Here is a 25840-nt window from a genome sequence, read left to right on the forward strand (position 1 = left end):
TTCAAAATATGAGTCATCTAATGTTTCCCACTATACGAATCACGCTACACAGCTACAAATCTAAAATTCTCCCAGTTTTCTTTCTCCAAATACTTCAGTTCTTTCAAATTCAACATAAGGATGGGAGTTTTAGTCTATGGAGGGGCTGTTTGAACTGCAGTGATTGTGGGTAAACGTTTCACACTCATTGTGTTCAAAAGGCCAACCTGAGGTAGAGTAGAGCGTCTTCAGGAAAGCCGTTTTAAAGGATGATACTCTTGGCTAGATCATCATAGAACATAATTTGCTTTCTTGATGCGCATCAGTGAAAAAGTCAAGTTCTTTGGTTCCATTCATATGTTACTGTATAGACATAGTTCCCATGACTCTTTTTGATAGGGCATCTTTGACCTCTACTGACCCCAGGTTTGACCTACTGTTAGCCAATCACAAAACACACATTATCATACATAAACCGTACACTCGTGTGTGTTCCTGTGCTTGTGAAGTGTTACAAAATATAAAGGTTACAAATGTTAAATATGAAAGAGGTATTTGGCATTATTATTCTACTTATTTGGCAAGTTCAACTCTATTATCATAAAGAGGACACAAACGTTCCTTTTCTTATATCAACATATAAAATCTCCTTGAAAATATATCCCATTTTCATTTGGTTATTATTTCAATGTTAAAAGGTTTTCAAACAAAAATCTGACAGTTCAATGTCAAAAGAGGGAACGTGTGGAATTTGGCTATTAAAGCTTATTATTCACTCTTAAAAATAAAGGTTCTTTATTAGCCTCGGTGAAGAACCTTAACATTCCATGGAACTTTCCCATTCCACTAAAGGTTCTTTATAGTAGGAAAAGGTTCTCTAGATTATTAAAATGTTCTTCATGCTAAGAAAATAATGGTTCTTTTAGGAACTCTTCTCTGAAAGGTTCTTTGAGGAACCAAAAATGGTTCTTCTATGGCATCGCTTTGTTTTTAAGAGTGTTGTTGCAGATATTTCTGTGAATAGGTTCGTCATTAACTAAGTGAATTTTATTGCAAGTTCCCCTTTTAACATGAACTGCAAAACCGTCAACACAATGGCGTAGGACATGGGTACAAAGACAAATGAAAACCTTAAAAAATTGTACATCTTTGGATATCATAAAGCTTGGTTTTCATATCAAAAACATTTTTGGATAATCTGCTGCCATGCCTGTTTGTTTGGGGAAGAGAGAATGCGGCGGTTTCTCAGTAAACCCAAAATCAACCATCATCTCGCAGCTCCTTCAAGCTCCCATGGCAACCGATTTGGCATCTGGAGAAAAGACCAGTTGGTTTGGCTGAAAAGAATCACTTTGGATAAACATCCTCTCGATGCCATCGCATATTCCTTGATGGGGAAAGCAAAAGTAGCCTAAGCTTTTGGTTTTAACGGGTATCCACATGGAAAGGCCCAAAAATATCCCAAGGGTCCATACTTTCCATGCAAAAACAAAACGAATCCCCCTCTCTTCCTGCTCTTTCATCATTTTCTTTGGAGTTTAGCAGCATCAGAGAGGAATCCTTCGGAATGGCTTGACAGCATCCAAATCATCATATCCAAAGCGTACGATGCATGGACGTGGAAAGAATCGTATCAAAGGTGTTTTTGAAGCAATGGTTGTGGACGATGATGAGGTAGGGAGGGGTTCCCAGACAGCTTTTGTCTGCTAAGGCAATATTTAGAGCGGCTAAGGTCACACTCTCCATGGCAGTCGACCAGATGGGCACCTGAATGCAGGTTCTGGAGGCAGATGGCACAGGCACTGGCAGTGGGAAGAGTAGCGGGTATCTGGACATTTTTTGGCTGAGGTAGGCATGCTTTATCAGCAGGGACTAAAGTTAGCCCAAAATAACATTCTGAGGTAGCTATCTTTGGAGGTATACAGCTTTTGGTGGGTATTATAAAGGATAGGAATAAGAATCCATCACCTTTATGGTTCCTCTGGGGTAGCCTGCCTCGAGGCATGTACGGTGAAACATATAACAATCAATTTATTTGAACTCACACAACCACAAGCGAAGGCAAAAGCAAGGCCACGTTATTAATCTTGGTATATATCCGAGCTAAGGCTAACAAATGGAACAAACCTCTGTTCCCTGTAATCATTTGAACTGAGAATATAGCTTGTTTTGTAAATCATGTAGTTCGTTAAATCTTATGTTCATCTTTATTTTATTACCACAGGACGCATTGCAAAGGGAAGTTTTGGTTTTAGCAGAAAGTCCTTTGGTAATAAAATACAAAGTGGTTTTGGTATCATTGTTTGTTTTGTTTTGCTTCCATTGTGTATTTATGCTCAGAAAGAGTGCCGTAAAACTATTTGCAACTTAAAAACAGTGTACAGTATCTCCCAAGGCTATTATTTGGTGTTCTTGTGCGGACACAGATCTTAAAGCAGTGAAGCTTTGGTTCTTTAGGGAGGTAGCAAAGAAATAAATGGGACAGGCTAACTTAAACTCAATTACAGTAGCAAAACTCTAAGCATTTTTGTAGATACTTTACACCCTTCAACAGTAGCAGCAGTTTAGGTGACGGCCAGGGCATGATAAATATGGATTAAAGGGGACTTTGGTGGGCAGGCTAGGCAGAGGAACCACAAAGAGCGAGATCACGGAGGCAGTGCTAGCCTGTGCCTGTGCCTGTGCCTGGCAGACTGGACGAGTGCTGCTCAATAAGAACCTGGCATTGGGTCTGGCGATCTATATTAGGAACCTGAAAAAGAGAAAAGCTTTTAGTATGATGTGCTACCTTCTTACGAAACCCTGACAATCAGAGCACAAGTTTCAATGGGAGATTTCCATTGCAGTGCACTCACTGAGACCCTGTTTACACTTGCAATTAAGATGCGATTTGGTGGATCGGATCACAAGTAGACGAGGGAGACACATTAACGTTTACACCTGGTGTTTTAATCCGTCTCTTATGCCCACTTTCAAACACTTCTGTCCTGATTTCTCAAGGGGAGGGTCTAAGGGCGGGTAAATGTATGGGTTTTTTCAAATCTTTTGATGACGACGGATAAACATTACGGAGAGCATCAGCTTTAGTTTCTGCTCTGACAGCCGCAAGACCAGCCGAACACTGTGAGTGTGTGTTAGAAATCAGGAATGGTGAGAGAATATTGTTCTTGGTGCGTTTTTCATCTTCAAACCAAACTTGGGTCTTCAGCCAAAAATGTTTAAATCCCGTCTGGCTTTAGCCTTTAGCTAAAGTTTAGCTTAGTTTACGCATTAGGTCATTAGGCGGAGAGTAGGTGGTCGTTTGTGTCTGTGTCACATTCAACCACATGAGCGTTTACACTACGAAAGCAATCCGGTCGAATGCGTTTTCAACTACATCTGGAAGTGGTTGAAAGTGGACAAGCTCAAAACGTTTTAGACCCCGTTTACTCCTGTATTTAGTGCCATCCACTTGTGATCCATTCGATCAAAACGCATCTTAATACCAGGTGTAAACCGGGAGATGCTAAAGCTAAGTATTTCTACTGATGATATAAACTCAAGAAAAGGTGTAAATGTATTTTGGCAGTAAAACAACCTTCCTGCTGATGAAACTGGTGAGTCACACGCTGTAAATATAGACAATCTGCAAAAATAGACAATCTGCTAAAGACAGCGTATTCTCAGTTATAATGCAGTGAGACGCTAGACCACAGATGACAGTCTTACCGGAGGAACTAATTCAATGCCTTGAGCAGGCCGTGTTACTCCCTCTTTTGGGATGCCATTGCTTTGAGGATGGTGTCCTCCATCTTCGCCCTGTGGCACAGACCAGCTGTCCTGAGTCCCTTTCCTACAGAGGAAACTGAGACAAAATTTAAACTCATTTATTAATGTATTTATATCAGTTATTTATTAAACAACAGAAGTGGCCAAAAGTGATGTCTGGCCAAGAAAAAAATGACATCTTCATCCTTTATTCGAATATTATTAAAAAAGTGTTAAAGATTTTGTAAGCATATTGCTAGTTGTGCTTGGAGTCAATAGTTTTATTTGTGTTAGTAAATTTAATTAATAAATTATGAACACATGCAAAAACAAGAAAGAACCAACGGAATTTTAATAACTGATTATGCTGTAGTCAATGCATGCCTTTTCCCGTGAGCTTTTTGTTTTTCTATGCTTTTTTGCATAGTAATATAAAACCTGTAGCTTTAGTTTGCCAAATAATTTTGTTAGATAAATACCTTAACCAAGTTTAGTGTTTTGTTCTTCCCTCATATTTAAAATAGTTAAAAATATATAAAATATTTTTCTTATATTTGAATGGAAATTGTAGTCATTAAAACACACACACACACACACACACACACACACACACACACACACACTCACTCTCTCTCTCTCTCTCTCTCTCTCTCTCTCTCTCTCTCTCTCTCTTTATACATATATTTAAAGACAGATAGATAGATAGATATAATTAATATTAGAATTATAGTGGTATGTATTTATTATGCTTATTTTAATATTATTATATTTTACATTTGTGAAGTGAATTAATAAGAAAATATTTGTCAAATTTGTGCATGTAGTTTCATGACATCATCTAACCAAAAGCTCCATTACCTGCGCCGGTATCCGAACATGAGGAAGAGCACGCAGAAAATGATGCAGGCCATGCCGATGTGGATGCCAATCACAATACTGCTGACCGAGCTCTCCACACCCCTGCAGTTACAGTGAGTTTCCTCTCCTGAACCACAGAACATGATCATTATACAGTGCACTTAAAAATAATGAACAAACTGAGATGTGCCAAAGCAAATGCTGCTTTACCGGCTCTGGTTTTAGCACTAGTTCCGTCCTCAGCCAGTGACACGAGCTTCTTCGAACAGTCACTCTCTCCATTGCCGTTGTAGGCCACCAGTTTGACTTCATACACAGCGCCGGGGTCTATGGGGAAAAAATGAAATCGGTCAGTATCGCACACGCTGCAAATCAATCAAAGATACACATGCATTCGTGTCTAGGTCTAACACATATACATTGAGCTGGTTTTGTTGACTTTGCAGTCACCGTAGAGCTATTGATGAGGATTGAGGTCTGGTGTAAAAAAACCTTTGTACGTGATGTCCGATCTTGCTTTCATCATCTCAATTTTCCTGAAACTCACATAATAGTACTAGGATATATTCTTAGAGGAGTGTTTGTTCTCTAGCACTATATACTTCAGAACATTTCAACTATCACTGTACAAACATAATGGCTTCTTCAGAAGTGCTGAAACAGGTAATTTAGACTGAATAGTGAAGCGAGAGAGTTTTCAGTATAAAACGTCAAAAAAAGCAGGGGTTGATGGATTCTGATGGCTTTTTTGTGCTGATTATGTGGGAAAATTCTACAGGAAGGTGTAACAAAATAAGAATCGTACATTGTACTAAAGTACAGATGACAATAAAGCTCTTGACTTGAAAAGTAGTCCTATTTATACACTTAAAACAGGTTTATTTTGTATTATTATTTTACTTTTTGATGCCAAACAACCAAAAAAAGTGGTGATCCACATTTGTCCAAAAAATATAAAGGTATATATAAATATACATTTTCAGTTATTAAAAAAAATTACACAAAGTGTATTATAAAGACATGTTGTTGTTTTTTGCTAAATTAAATAATTGCCTTTTGTTTTTGTTTTTATTGTACATTTTTTAGTTATTATTAAAACAATAATAATGTAAAATAAACTATTTTATTTATAATAAAATTGTATCTTTTTCTCCCCACTATCAGAGTAATGTTATATAAAACTGAAACACTTTCACTTTTTTTTAATCGCACTTTTCACACTAAATATAATTGCAAAACAGTTTTAAGGTTTACTCTGAAAGCCTTAAAACATGCTTTGTAATAAAAAAATTCTCAAATTTTCTGCTCTGAAAACCTCTGAAAACCTCTGAAAACCTCATATATTTAAAATTCATGAATTTAATTGCATTTGATAAGAAAACAGCAAACCGTACGGCGTCTGCAAATATATATTGCATCTATTGTAGCATCAATATAGTTTGCACAAACAGAAACTGTTATCCCTCACCGAGATGAGAGAAGATGTGAGCGTTAACATGGTATTGCAACTGAATCGGCCCCAGGATCTCTCCATGAGGAACCCTGCGGTATGACAGGCGGAAACCCTCCGTTTTCCCAGGCTTACTGGGCAGCTCCCATAGCACCTGCACTGCTGTGCTGTTTATTGCTTTGGTGAAAAATGTAGGTGGACTGGGCACTAGATGGAAGATAGAGAAAGAAAAACCATTATAATCAGCTCCGAGGAATAAAAATGTACAAGTCAGCCAAAAAAATACTTTGTGACATAACAGAATTTTTACTGTTTTGAGTGTTGTACTGCTCCTTTGTTTCTATAGGTTGTTGTTCAGGTTATTTTATAGCTCCCTTTTTATTTTTTGTTATTTTTTTTTATAAATATGCCCCTTATTGTAATCGTTTGTATTGTTTTTTTGTTCCTCTGCTAGAGTATGTATCTTGTTGTTGTGTGGTTCAATAAAATTAATAAAAAAAAAAAATTAAATTAAAAAAAAAGCACAGAGGAATAAGGAACACAGTCAAAGTTAATTCTGTTGAAGCAAAAAAACATAAGGCGGGTGGGCAAAAAAGAGGCCATGCTCGAACATCTGTGTCAAAACAGGGAAAGGACATATGTGTGGACAGCTGACGTGGCTCAGAGAAGAGACAGCAGGGAGATGGAGGAAGAGTTTGAAATTGTAGTGACCTAAGCAAAACATGAACCAAACAGTGGACAGTGTGTAGCTACATACCGCCCCCTAGTGTTGTGGACACGACAGCACTGGAGCGTTCACTGGCACCCAGAGGAGAGTAGGCCTTCAGGTAGATGGAGTAGGTGGTCGCAGGTTCAAGGTTTGTGAGGTCATGCTGAAATGTTGTCTTACTCACTGCCTCCTGTAGTTCTTTACTCTCAGGCTCTGAAAACAAAAGTGTCGTGCATTAGCCGTAGGTTGTAAGGAGTGGGGGTAATTTAAGCTCGATCTGCTGTGACGGCACAATCGTGTTGCATTGTGGTTTATGGATCTGCCTCAAAATCGAGGGGTCGAGGGTATGTCCATTTAAACTTCCTTCGCCAACTTGATGAAGTTGAATGCACTTCAAAATGAGCGCCAGAAGCACTTACCGCCATACTTGCGGATGTGCAGCACGTATCCGATGATCCCGTCTGTGATTTCAGCCGGCGGCTGTGTCCAGGAGAGCTGCAGGGTGGTTTTAGACAGAGCCGTGGCTTTCAGGTCCTGAGGGGAATCGGGCAGCTCTTTGGCCAGGGAAACAGCCAGACGAGCGCTGGCCTGGTTAGTGCCGGCAGAGTTCTCAGCGATGCACTGGTATATGGCCTCGTCCTCTGATGTGATGCGAGTCACGGCCAGGGTGCTAAAAACATTCAAAATAATTTTACAATAATCTATACTGTGAAGTTAATGTAAGATGTTGTGACCTTGTTAACATTTACAGATATTGCACGCTACGATTTGGATGAGAGAATATAAAACAGGTGAACACTGACATCTAGTGGACAGAAGTTGGTAATGACACCAGATATTTTCAAAGGTAAATGGACCCTTTTTATATTTCTGGGGTTCTCAGAAGCTTAAGTCGTCGTGCTTCGGTAAACTTCTATAGTAGTGAATGGGAGATGACTGCAGATATAACATTTTTGTATTCCCATTTGCTCCAGTAGCAAAAGAAAAAAATCCAAGACTTATCAAAAGAGGGAAAAAATAGAGAGATTTATTATGTTGGTCAGAAGAGAGAAATATGTCATATTTGATGTTTGTATTAGAAACACCATCGCAGCAGTCATTTAATGCCAAAGTAATATAACGCAAAATATAGCATTATTTTTTTTAAACATGAAAATACTAGAAATATTTACTCGATTTGCAATGTTGATTACTCATCGCAGTCTGTGAAAATGGTCCATAAAGCAGCTAAAATATTGTTTTTATATGTTCTTACTAAAAAAAAATAGAAAACAGTTAAAGAGAAAATAAAATTAGATAAACAAAAACAACAATAAATTAAAAACTACAAAAATCTAAATAGGCACCTAAACATATAAATAAAAAACGTTTTTTTGTGTGTGTAATTTGTGTGTTTATAGTATATAGGCATGTGTATTTCTGAAGGTTTTATGGCTAAGTGTAATTTTTTGTATTCCTGTTGCAATTTGTGAGTCTCCGCACTGTGTGTACCTGTTATTGTTGGTGAGTTTGACATTGTCACCAGGCGTGAGTATCTTTCCGTTCTTCAGCCAGATGATATGAGGTTCGGGAACACCCTGAGCCACACAAGTGAACACTGCACTGCCCCCTGCTGTCTTGGACACAGACTGCGGCCACTGCAGGAACTCTGGAGGAGCTGTGAGAAAGACAGGGAACAGGGTTATTATAAAAGTTAACTAGAGCTAAAACAGTGACACCTTACAATAAGGTTTCATTAGTTAACATTAGTTAACATAAACTAATAATGAACTGCACATCTACAGCATTTATTAATCTTTGTTAATTTCAACATTTACTAATACATTATTAAAATCAAATTTGTTAACATTAGTTAATGCACTGTAACATGAACAAACAATGAACAACGTGTTTTTATTAACTAACGTTAAAAAAGATTAACAAACACAATAACTAATGTATTGCTCATTGTTAGTTCTTGTTAGTGAATACATTAACTAATGTTAACAAATGATACCTTATTGTAAAGTGTTACCCAATAAAACTAAAGCCATTACTTGAAATAAAATAAATGTTAACTGAAATAAAATATTAAAAAACTTAAACTTATTTTATGTCCGCTAGCTGCCAAGAAAACATTTCTCATTTGCACTAAACTTGATGTACTAAAATAGCTAAAACTAAACTGAAATAAAAATGACTGAAAACTATATAGACATATTTAAAAAAGAAACCTAATAAACATTCCAAAAACACAACAAAATTGCTAAAACTTAAAGAAAAATAAAATATAAAAATTAAAACTATAATAGTAGCCTATCTCAATACAAAGACATTTATTTATTTATTTAATAATGTAATTAGTAACACTTTCCAATAAGGCCCATTAGTTAACTTTAGTTAATGCATTAATTAACTAAAGTATTATCATTATTATAAACATATTATAATTCAGTATTTATTAATCATTGATAATGTTAGTTAATAAAAATAAAACTGTTCATTGTTAGTTCGTTATTCAGATCCATTAAATAAAATTAACACATACAAAAAGTATTAATAAATGTTGAAATTAACATTAAGATTAATAAATGCTGTAAAAGTATTTTTCCACTCTTAGTTCATGTTAATGAATACAATTAACTAATGTTAACAAATGAACCTTATCGTAAAGTGTTACAATGTAATTAAATCAAAATCAAGACAATGATATGAATAGCTTTAAAATGCGTCTGTTTTGATCTAAAATAAAAATTAAATTTCAGTTATGAATGTGAAAATATTACACAGTGCACACAGTATGATACAGAGACAAAGCTAATTTCAAATTGTAAGACATTCATATTTTACCAGTATATGGCTCTTATAAAATGCACTCAATTCAAAAATCAGATCTTGAACTTAAACTCTAGTTTTTCTGCTCTCTGTCTTCCAGATGCGAGTTCATCGTTCCGCTTGACACCTCTTCAGTGTCCGCACAATGGCCATGCATATATGTAGAGCTCTCCAGACCCCAGGACTATGCATCTCATTGATCTACTGACACCCACCACAACCAAACACCCCCAGACCGAACCCCTTCTCCCTGGGAAGAGGGTCCGAAGTGGTCTGTGGAGGTGTGGAGGGTCATAGGTCAAAGGGAACCCTATTTCAATAGAGAGCTATTAATCAGGCACCGATCTTTAAAACAGCGAAGCTCCCCCTTCAAAAGAGGTCAACATTTTTAAAACCGTTGGACAAAAATATAGATTTGGCAGATCAATATGAGCCGCACAGAAGATGTTTAATTGGGTTTCACAGCTGATTGTTGTTTTTCATCATTGTGCCCTGAATAATATCAAAAACCGAATTAAAAATGAAAAGATTTCTTTTGAAATCTACTTCAGAATCAATTGATAAGGAAAGTAAATTCACTTAAACTGATAAGATAAATAAATCAAGAGCAAAAGTATACTTTTGAAAAGATATGGGCACCTCTAAAAAAAGAAAATAATATAAAACAAAAGAAATACAAATTAGATTAATTACTTTTTTATATAACTCTCCCTCCTTTTTATTTAATTGATTTATTTATCATTATTAGTATTTAGTAGTTTTTTATTTTATTTGATGTTTAAATGATAGTATATATTTATATATACTTAAATATATATTTAAAAAATATGTATAGTATATATATATTTTTTTTTTTTTTTTATTTAAAAAAAGAATATATATATATATATATATATATATTTATATTTTTTAAACAGGTACAAAAAAATGCAAAAAAAATGATGTTAGAATACCATAACAAGACTTCAAGCACCACTATAAAAACATAAAATTCATCATATGGGTCCTCGTAGGCCTGAAATGAAAAATGCAGCCTTTAAAAACACTTCATTGGTTCTGCTTAGACATTAGGGTCAAAGTGAGAGGTGGGAGGGGCTGGAGGGGTGTGTTTAATGAAACTATAGCAGGGCACAATAGGACAGAGGTCACTTCAGACCTCCAGACGCAATCTGAATGAACAGCGGTGTGTGTGTGTGTGTGTGTGCGTGAGGAGGGGGTGTCATTCATCAGCCACGTCATTGTGGTTCTCCTCTCTCCCAAGAAGCACTTCACACTTGAACCTGAGTAGAACTGCTGATGAATAGACATCCTTGAATAGAAATGTTTTAAACTGAGGACGGACTAAATAAAGGCCTTGAGAGGGATCCGATACATGCTGCATCTGTCCGGCTCATATACACAACTGGACAACATTTTGGAATAAAGATTATTACATTACAATTTAAAAAATAACTTTTTTCTATTTTAAAATGTGATTTATTCCTGTGATGCAAAGCTGGATTTTCAGCATCATTACTCCAGTCTTCAGTGTCACATGATCCTTCAGAAATCATTCTAATATGATGATTTGCTGCTCAATTATCAATGTTGAAAACAGTTTTTGATGCTTAATATTTTTGTGAAAACCGTGATACTTTTGATCAATTTAATGCATCCTTGCTGAATAAAAGTATTAATGTCTTCTTTTTTTTTTTAAATCGTACTTACCCTAAACTTTTGAATTGCAGCGTATCACAGTTTCCACAAAAATATTAAGCAGCAAAAACTTTTTTTCATAATAATAAAAAATATGATTTTATCCAGAAAATTGTAAATTTTAAATTGTAATAATTTTACGCAATATTACTGTTTTTACTGATTTTTTTTTTTTATGTAAAAAAAGTGACTTCAAACTTTTGACTGGTAGTGTATAATTACACTATTGTAACTTTGAGCAGTTGAGACTTATTATTAGCCCTGATTTCCAAAAATGATGGGAAATCAAAGCTACCATGCACCATGTTATTATAAACATGTTTAGCTGTGAAACTTATTCTTTTAGCAAAAGGTTTTCACATTATAACACGTGAATAAGGAATAATGAAAACCGCTCTTGTTCTATTTCCGTCAGGCTAAAGCATTTATATGGCATCTTAAAAAGACGAATTAGTATCAAACTTCTTAATTACATGTAAACGAACAATAAAAGTCAGCTATCGAGCTCACCCACACATAAAACACATGCACATGTCGATATTTTGACTGATTCAGATGGATTTATAATTTGATGACATGCAATTTCCCTTGCCTGTAAAGAGGAAGCAATCAGAGTACAATTAAACAACAGCATCAGCTTTTGGGGGTCTGTCTTTCCCTCTAACAACTAACCAGCTGCGTCTTTACAACCAGGGCCAACCGACAGCATCAGTGGCCAATCCATCTCATGTATTGATCAGTTGTTCTTTTAGCAGGTTCTCAGATCCTGACCTTGAATCTGATCAGATATTCCTCCTCATTCATTTCATTCTGTTGTGTGACTTATGCAATCAATTAATATTGTTGAACAAAATGTCTGTCTTTTGATGTGTAATACTTTCATACGCATAACAAAATGAACTAATTCTTGAGAGCAATCACTGGATTTCAAGCCACGATGTAATGACTAGCTCCATGTTCAATATGAATGGCTATTTTTGCACTTGCTATGATGTGTATGGCATACATTTTCAGGTTAACTTTAACTTAAAAAACCCTTCAGCTGAACTAGCCAACACCCTTTCATTTTGTCATATTAAAAATAACCCAGGGTGAAGACAATGGAAGGGGTTCCCTCGATACTATCATGAACTTCGTCACCCGCTGCCTGACCACCAGCTGGGACGAGAACAACTGCCCTCATAATGCTATGGAAACAGTGGGGGAGGGTCAAGAAGGACCATCGTCCGTCCTCATTTGAGGACCATCCGTTCTGCTTGCCCCGCCCTCACTGCTTCATCACCTGTCCGTCAGAGGAGACTCCGCCCCCTCCGCTGGCTCTCCAATAAGAGCTTCCTAGGCCAATGTCAAAGGTGAGAAATGAGAGGCCAGAGGTGAGAGGGGATACCTCACCCCTCCCAACACACACACACACACACACACACACTAGGAAAACTGCTCTTTGCCTGTCTATCTACCCTTTTGTTCTCTATTGTCCACATCCTGGCTCAGCATCTGTCTCAACCTTCACGGGTGTGTGAAAGTGCAGACTTCACTTCCACAATGAGCTGAGAGTCTGGAGGACAACAACCTTTCATAAATAGACCTGAACTTGAGTAGGATGTGCTGATTTTACCTTGTGACAGGCAGAGAGACGGACAGAAGTTATCAAATGTGTTCACACAACAGGACTAAAACATCCATAATCCTCTTTCTGCTTCTTCTATTGAATTTCTAAACTTGTTCATCAAGTTAAAATATGAATTCATAATACATTAACTGAATAATTAACAGTGTTAATACATTTTACAAGTTGTTGTTCATTGTCAGTTGTGTTAATGGTAACAAATTGAACCGTATTGATGGTTGAACAAATTGAAGCATTTTTGAGCAATTCCTTGACATGGAATTTCATTTCTCTTTCTCGTTACTCTAAATTTCAATTTGCATCACTGATCTAACTTACTTCACGAGGCTTTTTTTTTTCAGGATGTGTTGGGAAGGATTTTGGTTTCCATTTTGGCGAAAATAACCTAACCTAATCTCTTTGTTGCCATCTTACACAAAAAGTGGATCAATAAATGAATCAATACATTCAACATTACCTCCCCCAAATGGCTTCACTGCCAATTCTGTTGTAAAAGACTGATAGGGGTGAATATTGATTGATCAGGCTTAAGCTGGACATTTGGGTCACGGATAGAGAAAGCACACCTGGGTGCAATTCCAACAACAATTTAACAAATGAACAGATGCATAAGGACAAGAGTACAAGAGGATAATCTACATTATCTCAAGCACAGATATTCAGTGCTTTGATTATGTTTTTCTGTCTCCTGGCCATCTAAGATGTTAAAAGACATTATTATGCTTATGTTCAGATGAATAAGAAGCATAGATCTTCACAGCTACTGACTGTGTGGTATTAAATATGACTTTTGTACTTGACTCTCTCATGGATGATTTACCCATTTGTTCTCATGTTGTTTAATCCTAAAGACCCCCAGTGTGCAGCTACTTTGAAGATAGCCAATAAGAGGAGCATATATATACCTCAGGGATATATGATCAGGTTGAATGTACGGACAGTAGCAGGGTGATGGATGAGCTTTGTCATTGGGATGCTGAAGGGGGGATATCTCCTAACAGCTGACTTCATTACACAAGCTATTCCTCTCAAGCCCAGCTGGACAGCACCAGCAGGAACGTAATTACCATAATGGTAGTCAGAGTCCCACTCCATCAGACCCAGTACAGAGTGAGTGAGAAAACATAACAAAAAGGGCAGAGAGAAGGGAGTGCCTGAATATTGGCTTCTCCTGCTGTGCTGACCAGTCCGCTTACAGGGGTCATGTTCAAAACCAATTCTGCTTGACGCCTGGTCATCATAGCACTCAGCAAATACTTCAAACTTTCATTATACACACACAAAAGATCACATGCTTGCTATGTTGTGCTCAGTGAAGTGTGCAAATAATAAAATGACTGTAATAGTGGTGCTTTGTGAACTTGTGTCACAACAAATCAGGATTAAGCGGTATGGGGTCAGCTATTACTTCCCTTATGAGTCTGGACCATTTATGAAATACTGACGCTAAAACATACTTCTGTGATTTAATACACTACCGTTTTATAATAAATTATTATCAAGGATGCATTAAATTGATCAAACGTGACAGTATAGACATCTATAATGTTACAAAAGATTTCAAATCAACCCTGTTCTTTTGAACTTTCTATTCATCACAATTTGCACATTGATTTGAAGCAGCACAACTATTTTCAACATTGATAATAATAAGAATTGTTTGCCAAAATCATCATATTAGAATGATTTCTGAAGGATCATGTGACACTGACGACTTTGTAATCACGTGAATAAATGACATATTAAAATATATTAAAATAGAAAACAATTGTAAGGTAATACTTTTTTTTCCATGGTCCACTTTAAACAACTACTTATTCTACTAACCCAAACCCTAACCTATCAGTCAACTAATACTCTAATGAGAGTTAGTTGACATGTAGTTTCAGAGTTACTTATAGTTAGCAGAATAGACTTTCAAAAACATTTTACCAACCTTAAACGTTTAAACAGTAGGCACTGTAAATGATCTTTAATCTGACATAAAAAATGCCAAAATGAAGAGAAATAATAAAAAGGTTTTTAAGCCTGAGTGGAAGATGAGTAATATTTGTCACAAAATAATATATTTGGATTTCTTTTAGAAATCCAGTAAGGTTACCTTGCACGACCAGCCTGCCCAGAGCGGTACGCCTCATCCTGGTGCCGGGCCGGTTGGCAGCACACACATAGACTCCAGAATGCTGAAGGGAGACATCTGAGATCATCAGGTTCCCCGTGCCCAGCACCTGTATGCCCTCCACTCCGATCGATCGGCCATCTGATGGAAATGGATCATGAAATTAGATAAGGAAGGAAATTAATTACGAGGAGAACAGAACTAGTTTTGCATTTGGTTGATTCTATATTTTTCATTGTATTTTCATTTTACTGAGAAATGCTTGTTGTCTTATCACCAGTATTATTGTGTTTGCATTCTTTGGTTATTTTTTATCTTTCTTTGGTGGAGGCTTTAGATAAGCCATACTGGCTTTTTGCCTTCTCCGGCACATATGCATCAGTATGTCCTTGGTGTTGTATTTTCTTTTAACTTGTGCAAAAAAAAAAAAAAAAAAAAAAAAAAAACCTAATGAACCTAAGTGCGTTCACACTTGTAGTTCATTTCTCTTGGTTCTTTTGGTCTGGACCAAAAGAGAAAAAGATACATTTAGCCCTGGTTCGCTTAGCGTTCACATTGTCTAAATCTACAAAACAAAACCGTATATTTTGCGACGGAACTTTTTGAACATCCAAAACAATGCTGTGCTGGACTAAATGAACTGAACTGTAATGGACAGCATCGGGACTGTGATGAGCATTCTGTCCTTTTTAGGGTCACATCTTGTCCTGTTTTGGGTTTGTTTACATGTCTTTGGTTCGTGTTGCGTTCACATTTCAGTCGAACTGAAGAGTTCGACTGGAAGAGGACAGAGACCAACCTTTTCAGGGGTCTCAGCCCGCTTATTTGGAGTCACCAGGGTCCGGATGACAGCGTTCACACTTATTCAAATGAACCGCACTAACAGAGCAATCGCACTAAGGTTCGTTTTAATCGAACCAAACCTGCCAAATGTGAACACACCCAGTTATTCTAGGACAGTTCAAGCATGAGGATTCCTACCAAGTCTACTCCAAGACACAATCGGGCGAGGGTTTCCGGTGGCGATACACTCCAGGATGGCGGTCTGATGGACGGTAATGGTGAGGTTCTGTGGGCCGGAGAGGATGAACGGTTCCTTATAGGTGCGAGGGACACCTCCTATAGCGTAGAAGAACAAATAAAGAGATGATAATATTAGGATGACATTTGACATCATGACATATGAGGTAATCAAAGTTCTTGGTTGTGTCCTTTATCAAACCAAATGTTCAATACAAACATAATTTAGGCCTTATTTACTAAATGAACAGAGTTTAAGGTTAAGGTTATGTACATGCAATCTGGGGTGTTTGTCAGATCAAGGTTGACTACTGACCGGTTACGTTCAGATAGGCTTCATGGCTGTAGCGGGTGTTGGCGATATTGGTGGCGACACAGCGGTAGACGCCAGCGTCTGATTTCCTAACTCCTGTAATCTGCAGAATACCCATTGGGAGAAGTGTGTACCTGTGGAGAAAGAGTAACACGAATGAGCAATTGTGAGGAACAAAATAAAGAAAGACTGTTTGCTGGGACCATGTTACCTGTCATCAGAGGTTCCAAGCACAACACGGTCCTTCTCCCAAGTGATGTTGGCCTCAGGAATGCCATTGACCTGACACTGGAAACGTGCAACACCTCCCTCATCTACTGACATGGACTCTGGGTGAGTATGAAATTTAGGGAGAGCTGTGGGATGAAGAAAATGAGTGAGATACGTAATAATAATCCATATAATAAATATAAATAATAAGTAATATCAGTTGAGTGAGATATGTTCTGCTGTATATTCTTTTGAACGTTCTATTCATCGAAAGATTCCTGATAAACGTGTATCAAAATTTACACAAAAATATTAAGCAGCACAACTTAACATATAACATTAACATTATAATAATATAACATTGATAACAATAATCAGAAATGTTTCTTGAGCAGCAAATCAGCATATTAGAATGATTTCTGAAGGATCATGTGACACTGAAGAGAAAACTGGAGTAATAATGCTCAAATTCGGCTTTGCATCACAGGAATAAATTACATTTTTTAAATATCGTTAGCCTCAGCATAATTGCCTAAGGACAGTAAAGTTAGGCAGATATCACAATTTGGCCAAAAAATGACTTAGGCAATTATGCTATGGAAGTATTATTGTGAATAATACTTCACAATATTTGTTTTTACTCTATTTTTGATCAAATAGATGCCGCATGGGCAAGCATAAGAGACTTCCTTAAAAACATTTACAGAAATATACATTTAATCATATATATATATATATATATATATATTTACATAATTTTATTATATATTAAGCATAAATGTAACAAAACTGTGAGGTTTCAGGGTATATTCTCTTCATGATTTTGCGTGTCAAGTAAATGTATCCTGTTTTTAAGATATTTGTATTTAACATTTGATTATTTTCTAGATATTTCCTAAAGTAACTAAAAAGATAAACAAATTTATTTATTAAAAGATTATTTTGTGGTATAACAATTATTCTGGTATAGCATTTTAATTTACAGTCCCGTTTCGCATGTACATACTATATACGTATTGTAGTAATTATAATAACTTGGTACTAGTCCAGAACCTACCCTTTAACCTACTTTCTTGGTAAGTACACTGTAAGTACAAATACTGTAAAAAATGATTCTTACATTCACATATGTGAAGTTACCATGATAACTTGATATTGGCATCTAAAATGTTGATTTTCATTGAGGATGTAGGATGAGGGGCCAAGAGCATTGTGGTCTAAATAGCCTGGTCATTCATATAATCAATAGGTAGGGGTGTTAGAAGAAGGGCCTCCCAATGAGAGTTCATTGCCATGGTAACGTCGTACCTTCTGGGGAAGCATGTAGTGACAACTATAATTCTACAGGATTATCACCCACCCTACTGCTTTTATAGGACCAAAGGGAGAGCCAGAGGAAGATGGGAAAGGATCGAGTAAAAGCAGAGACAAGGAGTAAGTGGACATTGGTGCTGCCCCTATGTCACTGTATTTCTCACATAAACAATTAAAAGTATAGGCAAAGCATACGATTTCATATCATAGTGAATTATTTCACTAGCTAGCCTCAGTCACTCACATGCGAGCTGCACACGGGCCTTGCGGCTGACCAGCATGCCGTAGTGGTTCTGTGCCGCGCAGTAATACTCTCCAGCATCGGTCGTATCTCCATCCCGTCTCTTCTGGAAGCTGCGGATCAGGAGCGTGCCGTTGGATAGGATCTTCGCCCGGCTGCCAACTCCCGGAAGCAGCGGCGCTCCGTTCTTATGCCACGTCACCGTGATGGGACCCTCGCCTTCCACCCTGCAGTCCAGCATCAACGGCCTGTCCCGCACCGCGATCACGTCACTGGGCTGCGTAAGGAAAGCCAGCTCAGATCCATCACACAAACCTGACAGTGAGAGAGGGATGGAAGATGGGTCAGAACACAAATGAAACAAAAAAAAGGTAAAGATTGCATGTAAAATAAATGCTCAGAAATTAGATTATAATATAGTTATGTGTATTAAACGATGATATACAAGAAGAATGGTGACAGGTTTAAAAGGCACGTAATATTCAGCAATATTATCAATTTGACTGCACTGACACTAATGAATAAGATCAAAACTGAGCTGGATAATGACATTGTCTTCTGTAAAGCTGCTTTATAGTTGAATCAAAGCTGTTTCATAATTGATGAAATCTGCAACATGAACTGAACTGATCTGAGCTGAATATTGACACTATTACCTTCTGTAGTTTGCTTCATAACTAATGAACAATGCAACATTCACACTGTTATTGAAATAAATGTACACTGTAAAAAAATGTTGCTGCCTTAAATTTTTTAAGTTCAATTAACTTGGACGTTTAAGTCATTTCAAGTTAAATTACATTAAACTGACTTAAAAAAATTAGTTGAATTAACTTATAAAAAAAAGTTGAAAATTGCTTGTTTAACTTATTTTGATGAGTTAAAGCAATGTAAAAACATATGTTGTCATAACTTATTGATAATATAATTTTTCACAGTGTATAATCAACACTGAACTGTATAATGGCACTATTGTTTTTTTAGAGCTGCTTTGGAGCTTAAATTGTATTAATATTTGTACATCTGCAACATTAATACGGTTGATTTCTTGTTTATTACTGTGAAGCTGCTTTTGAAACAATATTTATTGCATAAAGCACGATAGAAATAAATGTGACTTGACTTCCATAGACATTAAAGTTAGCATCATTTTTAGCTATGAGTTTATGATATGCGTGTTTGTTGCATATTGTCTGTGATCTTTGTCACTTCAAGACTCAAACTAAAAGGAAAAATGCCTTGAAAGTGAAAGCTCTGAAATCCAAAAAAACTGCATTTGTGCCTATTTACTCAGTATCATCAAACCAAACCTGGTCATCACAATAGAGACAAACGCAATGTAGCCAGTGAAGCATAGAGAGCTGCGACAAAGCCAGAGTAGAAGGGATGGAGAATTAGGGTGAGTTATGGGGTCAAGTTAGAGGAATCTCTTTTGAATAAACCCACCCTGATGACAATAGGCCTGTGACGACACCCAAAAAAACAACTCTCGGTAACCACCAGGAGCCTTCTGCACCTCTCTCAGTCTGGACCATCTGCCCCCCACTTATACAAACCCCCACCATCCCAAACCCCCCAGCGGTCACATTTTCCTTTCAGTCTGATTCCAGGGTGACTTTCCCATGCCACTGGCTCACCCCAGTCCTCTCTCATTGTCAACTCGCTACATGGCCATTCCACACATCTTCTGTGCTTTTTATATGGAGAACTCCAGACCTAAAGCAACCTTTAATGTGACCTCTGGAGATGGCCGGTGTCTCCAGCATCTGTTATGTTAAACAGCACAAGTCTGCTCTTGAACTTGCATTAGATGAGATGTGAAGTACCTTCCTTCAGCATCTGGTAGGTGGATATTATAACCTACCCCCCCCCCCCCCCATTCAATATGCACTAAAATATACAAATTTCTGACCACTGGGTTCCTCGAACGCCACCTGCACTTGATCATGACAGCCATACCATGAATGTCAAAAGAGACTAAGAGTCTTAGTTATAGGGATAGATCAGCCAATAATAATATTTTTTTTATATATATATTAAAGTCTCAGTGTGTTTTTGGACCCCATTGGCTTTCATTGTATGGATAAAAACAGTTCCTTAAAATATGTGTGTACAGAAGAAATAAAGTCACACAGGTTTGGAATATCACAAATAATGACATAATTTTCATTTTGGGGTGAACTATCTCTTTTAAGTGCATCTAGCTGCTTATTATTTAACATATTTAGATTTATGTATGTCATTTAGAACTGTAAAAAAATAAGTGTTATGCTTATAGGGATATACAAATATTTTACATATATAGATATTGGTGTGCTAATATTGGATATTTAATTGCGCATTTTTACCTTTAGATTACCTTCACCATCACCTAATGCGTACTTAGTAAATCTTTAAAAACACTAACAATGTAATAACACTGTGAAATTTATCTTTAGCAAATATTTTTTTCATAATGTACATTATAATGCTGCGGTGACTAAATTCACTTTTAGCTTTTAAAATGACTAATTTTAGATTTAGGTTTTAGATTTTTTTTTTAGTATAGAATGAAAATAATGATCAGTTTGGTCCAGAACTATAAGAGTGTTTACTTTAGAAAAGCACTGCTGCAAAATCTGACATTAACAATGACAACATGACCATATAAGCTCAAGCGTCTCGTGGAGTCATACCTTGGATAATATCAATAATGGAGTCCATAAATATATAGAGCTATAAACTAGTCTTCCACTGAAGGGAATATCTGGGATGCTCCTTTTGCTCCCAGTTAACTCGCACACTGAGCAGATGTGGATGGGACGAGACTGTCTCTTCCTTTTTCAGTTTTATGAGGGCTAGCTTACATCTGACCCTTCCCTGGCTTACTGCACCCGAAGTGTTAATGAAATTCAGAGGTCCCAGGGGAAAGGGGGGTTATGTCACACAAGCTGGATTCAGAGATATAGAGTATAACACACGGGCCTAAGCAATAAAGGTACTGGTGCACAAAATATAATGTACATTTTTTGCTTGATACATCCAATTACAAAAAGGAAATGAGATAGCAGGGATATAAATGGACTTGATCTTAAACACTAACCATCTTAGAAAACAATAAACCATTAATATACCATTTTTGTAAGAAAGAGGTTTTATGTTTATGCCCACTATCTATGCATCTTTTCATTAGAGAAGTTTGTCATTACACCACACTATTCTAAGCTCTCCACAATGGTGAAGATGGTGCATATGTAGATCATAAAGTCTTATAGCCCTCTACAACCTGCATGAGACCCGGACAGAAGTGTGATTAAGAGCTCAAGTCTGGGGATAATTCAGATAATTCAGATGAGAGGTGGATAGAAATGGGGTTTTGGGGGGATTGTAGATGATGAGCTGAGCAGCAGGAGACCCCCACCCATCCCCACCCCTTGAGCTGTGACCTCGGTCCCTAAAGGGTCATGAGAGAGTTGGTGAAGGGTGGATGAACAACGCGGGGCCTAAGGCACACAGCCTGTGTCCAGTCACACACACAGTCCCAGCCCCCAATTCGGGCCATTGTCCCCAGACTAAGGTTGGACCTGAACTTCACAAACTATTGTTGGAGGCCAGACATTATTCTAATGTCCTTCGTTTCTAATCAGAGTCTCTGAAGGGTCAATGAGGCAAAGATCTGTAACACTCTCACCATCACTTTACCTTACTATGCATATAATATAATATAATATAATAGTGTGTATGAATGAAAATGTCCTGTATTAAAACTAAGGCTGCATTTACTTGATGAAAAATACAGTAATATTGTCAAATATTACTACAATTTAACATAACTGTTTTCTATTGTAATATATTTTAAAATGTAATTATTCCTGGGATGGTAAACCTGTATTTTCTTCAGCAGCAGCCGAACTTTGGTACTCCCCCCCCCCCCCCAATTTTATGATGATGAATAGGACATTCATTTATTTGAAGCAAAACTTTTTTGTAACATTGCAAAGGTCTTTGTTTTTGATCAATTTAATGCAATTAAGTATATATATATATTTTTTAAGTCTTACTGAACCTAAACTTTTGAATGGTATATATATATAAATCTGCACAGGTCTGTTTTATAGCTAATCTGAGGAGAAAAAAAGAGATTTGAGGGAAATAAATTGTTTAGAACTGAAAACTACAGAGCTACAAGACTCTCATATTCTAATATTTTAATGCTCATTATCATTTCTATAGCTGAGTCTCTGCTTTGTCCAGAGAAGATTTTAGCATTACTAAAACTGGCCTGCCACTTTGAAAAAGTGATATATGCCTTTGAAAGAAATTCTTAATGCATATGAACATTCACAAATTCTTCTCGCTCTCTTTTTCTCCCATTATATCCATGGCAGCAGCAGGAGATCCAACGTAAACAATGGCTGAATAACTCGGGGGAGGAATTGTAAAGGAGCTGGGTGGAGAGGGGGGATCACGCTGCTCCGGTGGGCTTCTTTTGACTCCATAATAGGAGTTAAATTCTTCCTGACTACAACAGCCACAAGCTGTCTGCACAAACACTCCTTTGTGTTGGTCATTTGAGACAAAGTTGTCTTTTGTTTAAACACTGATTGCCATTAGGTGGCATATGCCAAGTTCAAAGTCATGCAAACACACTTACATTTCCACTTAAGAGGAAACAATCCCCTGAAGTTGAACTCCACCCTCCTTATTAACCAATTAGCTTTTTTTTGTGCTCCACTTTTCTCTCTACAAGTATCTGAAGATGCTATTTTTCATACATATAATGGTACTCAACCAAATATATGTCTTTCTATTAATTAGATCGTGTCTGTAGGTCAACAGCTTTTATGAAAAAGTCTTTCTCAGACATGAAACCTTTGGGTAAAATCAATAAGCAATACGCTCCAATTGCAGGGGGAGGACACCCCATCACTATGGCCTCAGGTCTTTAATTATTGGGATAAGGACCAGAAGGGGGTCCAGGGCTTCCATTAAGCCAATCTTTTTAATGGAGCAACCAAGGGTTAAAATGTCCCTTTGCTTCAACATGTGAGTTTTAATGCCACTGTTAGTTCCTCTTTGGCTTGTTGAACCCTGATTTTCTTTAACTGAACCACCGAAACTAGTTTTAAGGCCTTATTTTGTGTTCGATTAGCCAGCACTTTGTACTACAGCTTATTACGGCAGCTTCATTACCATGAGGAAAGTGGATATTGCTTCAATTAGAGCAATGAATGTACAGACTGAAGTGGCTCTAACCTGAAGGTAACAAGTACATATGATCACTCGCATCTTCTGTGGTGATCCACTGGAGATGGGAGTTATTTTGAGTATGGATTTAAAACTCCTGTTTAATAGGAGAAACTTTGTGAAGATCAGGTCCAGACCATGATTTGCTTTAGCAGTGATAGAGCCATCGGCCACCCACTGCAGTCTGTGCCCTGTGTGTGGATTAGCTGGATGGGTGTCTTGTCAGAATTAGCTATATCCTATGTTGTCTAGGAAGATGAGGAGTCTGTGGCAGGATTATTCAGGGATGCACACACATAAACCTCCAACAGCTTTAAGGCGATTTTAAATGTATCGCTGCTTCCCATAAGGCTGGAGCAGTGTTATGGAGATCAGGGTGTTGGGGTCAAAGGGGGTGGGGAGAGGTGGCCACTTTTGTCTCCTTCGCTCCACTCGCTTTGGACCGCTCCGCTGTCCAGGAGAGGGACCCCAAAGGTTAATACGACCCAAGGTCACCGCAGCTCCTCTGTCTGTAAGGTCATCTGTTTCTCCCCCCCTCCTCCATGAGACTCCCAATCTCCTTCTGTTCAACTTTCCGACTATGTTTATTTATTATTCCACAGGAGATTTATTCTAAAGAACGCACATAACCTCATGGAAATAACATCTGGTTTGAAAATAAACTGTTTTGATCCTAAGTCAAGTCATTTAGTCTCTATATTAATATTACAGCTGAACAGATTTTTGTTTCTTATAAAAGCCTGAATATTTGAGAAGAAAAAAAGGTTTGATGCAGGATTTATATGATTGCTCTACCCTATATTTTTATATATATTATATATTTTATATATAACTATGTTTTCTTAACTTAAGAAAGATTCACTTAAAGAATAAATTAATAAGATAATCAGATCATACAAATTAACCTTTTTGCATTGTGATAAAAAAAATTCAACTTTTCTTTTTCATGTTCCTTCAACACTATATGAAAAAGTTTTTTTAACATTATTGCAAAATCGTTGTCACCATCCATTTGACTTGTCATTTCTACTCTATTTTATGGGTTTGAATTTAACCAGCAATTAAACTTTTGATACAGTGACTGGCCATAAAATTAACTCTTAGTTGAATACAAACTATTGGCTTCTGATGTTTAGTGTATATGGCTTTAAACACATTAAACTAAATACTAAGCTATATTATACTCTATTCATCAAAATTACAATTTTAATATGTTCAAATACACTGAAATTTAAAAGGTTCATATGTTCCCTAATAGGTGAGAAACACCCTGTGAATACTAATTTAACACAGAAAACAGCATAGAGCTGGAAGAAGGTGATAGTAACAGATGAAATTACTTTTATGAACTTTTAAAAGATGCTTTGTGCACCAATTGTCCTGCATTAGTATAACGAAACTCAACAACAAGAGTGTTTAATGTAGCTAAAGGCAAAACAAAGCAAGTAAATTATTAATAAATATTAATAATGTAGGCTAATATTTGAATTAGCTTCATCATTTATTAATTGAACGGTCTACTGAGGACATATATCCAAATAAGAGAAATCAGACAGTTTGCAGTTTGTAGGCTAGTCGTAGTATAGTCAGAAAAACAAGTTAGCCTATTCTTTTGATACAGAACTCAAAATATGATATTTAAATCTCCCTGGTCAAAGTATGCTTTTAAGATTTTTATTTTATTTATTTTTTAAAGAACCCACATGGAAAGCAAAGTGCACACACATAGGTGAATAGTAAACAAAATGACCAAAAAGCATAGGCTACCATATCTTTACAATGCGAAAAATAAACAAGTTTATACTCACAAGAACCAACAAACGTCAGGATGGTCAGTAAAATCCGTGGCTTCATTTTCCTGTGTAACGTTAAATCCTTTCACAAATAATGGAAACAGGTAGGCGACTTCTTTGGGGTTAAAAAGAGTTGAAAAAGTGAACAAGAAAAAAAAAATGTGCTAAATGTCTTTGTATCCGAATAAAAATCCTAAACGGAGTCAACCTAGCATAACATCATCGTTACTTTATCACACATTAAGGGCGCTCCAGCTGGGCGCTGCTGGTCACGTCCACGGCCACTGTGAGAATATCCCGCGAGCGGCTTCAGCTCAGCGGTGAGCGCGAGCTCATTCATTATTCATGAGATTGTTGAAGCTGCTGACACGCGCACGGTCACTACACGGACGTTGACACACGCGCGCTCACCGTCAGTGACAGGTGGCTCTGTGATGAGCCAATCATTAAACGAGCTGCTGTTTTTGGAGAGGTGCGTTATGACTGATATATCTGCAATAAAAAAAAAACAAAAAAAAAACATAACTTTTCCTCATGATGATCACAGTTGCATATCATCTATCTATCTATCTATCTATCTATCTATCTATCTATCTATCTATCTATCTATCTGTCTGTCTGTCTGTCTGTCTGTCTGTCTATCTATCTATCTATCTATCTATCTATCTATCTATCTATCTATCTATCTATCTATCTATCTGTCTGTCTGTCTGTCTATCTATCTA

At 37.0% G+C, this 25840-nt stretch overlaps 1 protein-coding gene across 1 annotated transcript; it reads right to left on the reverse strand.

Annotated features, from left to right (window-relative positions):
* Positions 1-729: 729 nt before the first annotated feature.
* Positions 730-25420, reverse strand: LOC307163200 (immunoglobulin superfamily DCC subclass member 3). The gene is made up of 14 exons (XM_079879176.1): positions 25131-25420; positions 18100-18411; positions 16543-16687; positions 16335-16465; positions 15980-16117; positions 14981-15139; positions 8235-8400; positions 7163-7413; positions 6792-6956; positions 6053-6241; positions 4795-4911; positions 4585-4711; positions 3688-3823; positions 730-2731 (listed from the first exon to the last, which is right to left on the reverse strand). Exons 1-14 carry the CDS (start codon positions 25174-25176, stop codon positions 2642-2644), a joined length of 2172 nt encoding a protein of 723 aa, XP_079735302.1. The 5' UTR covers positions 25177-25420; the 3' UTR covers positions 730-2641.
* Between the last annotated feature and the right edge of the window lie 420 nt (positions 25421-25840).

The sequence above is a fragment of the Squalius cephalus genome (assembly GCF_949319135.1).
Source record: "Squalius cephalus genome assembly, chromosome: 8".
NCBI classification, from domain to species: Eukaryota; Metazoa; Chordata; class Actinopteri; order Cypriniformes; family Leuciscidae; genus Squalius; species Squalius cephalus.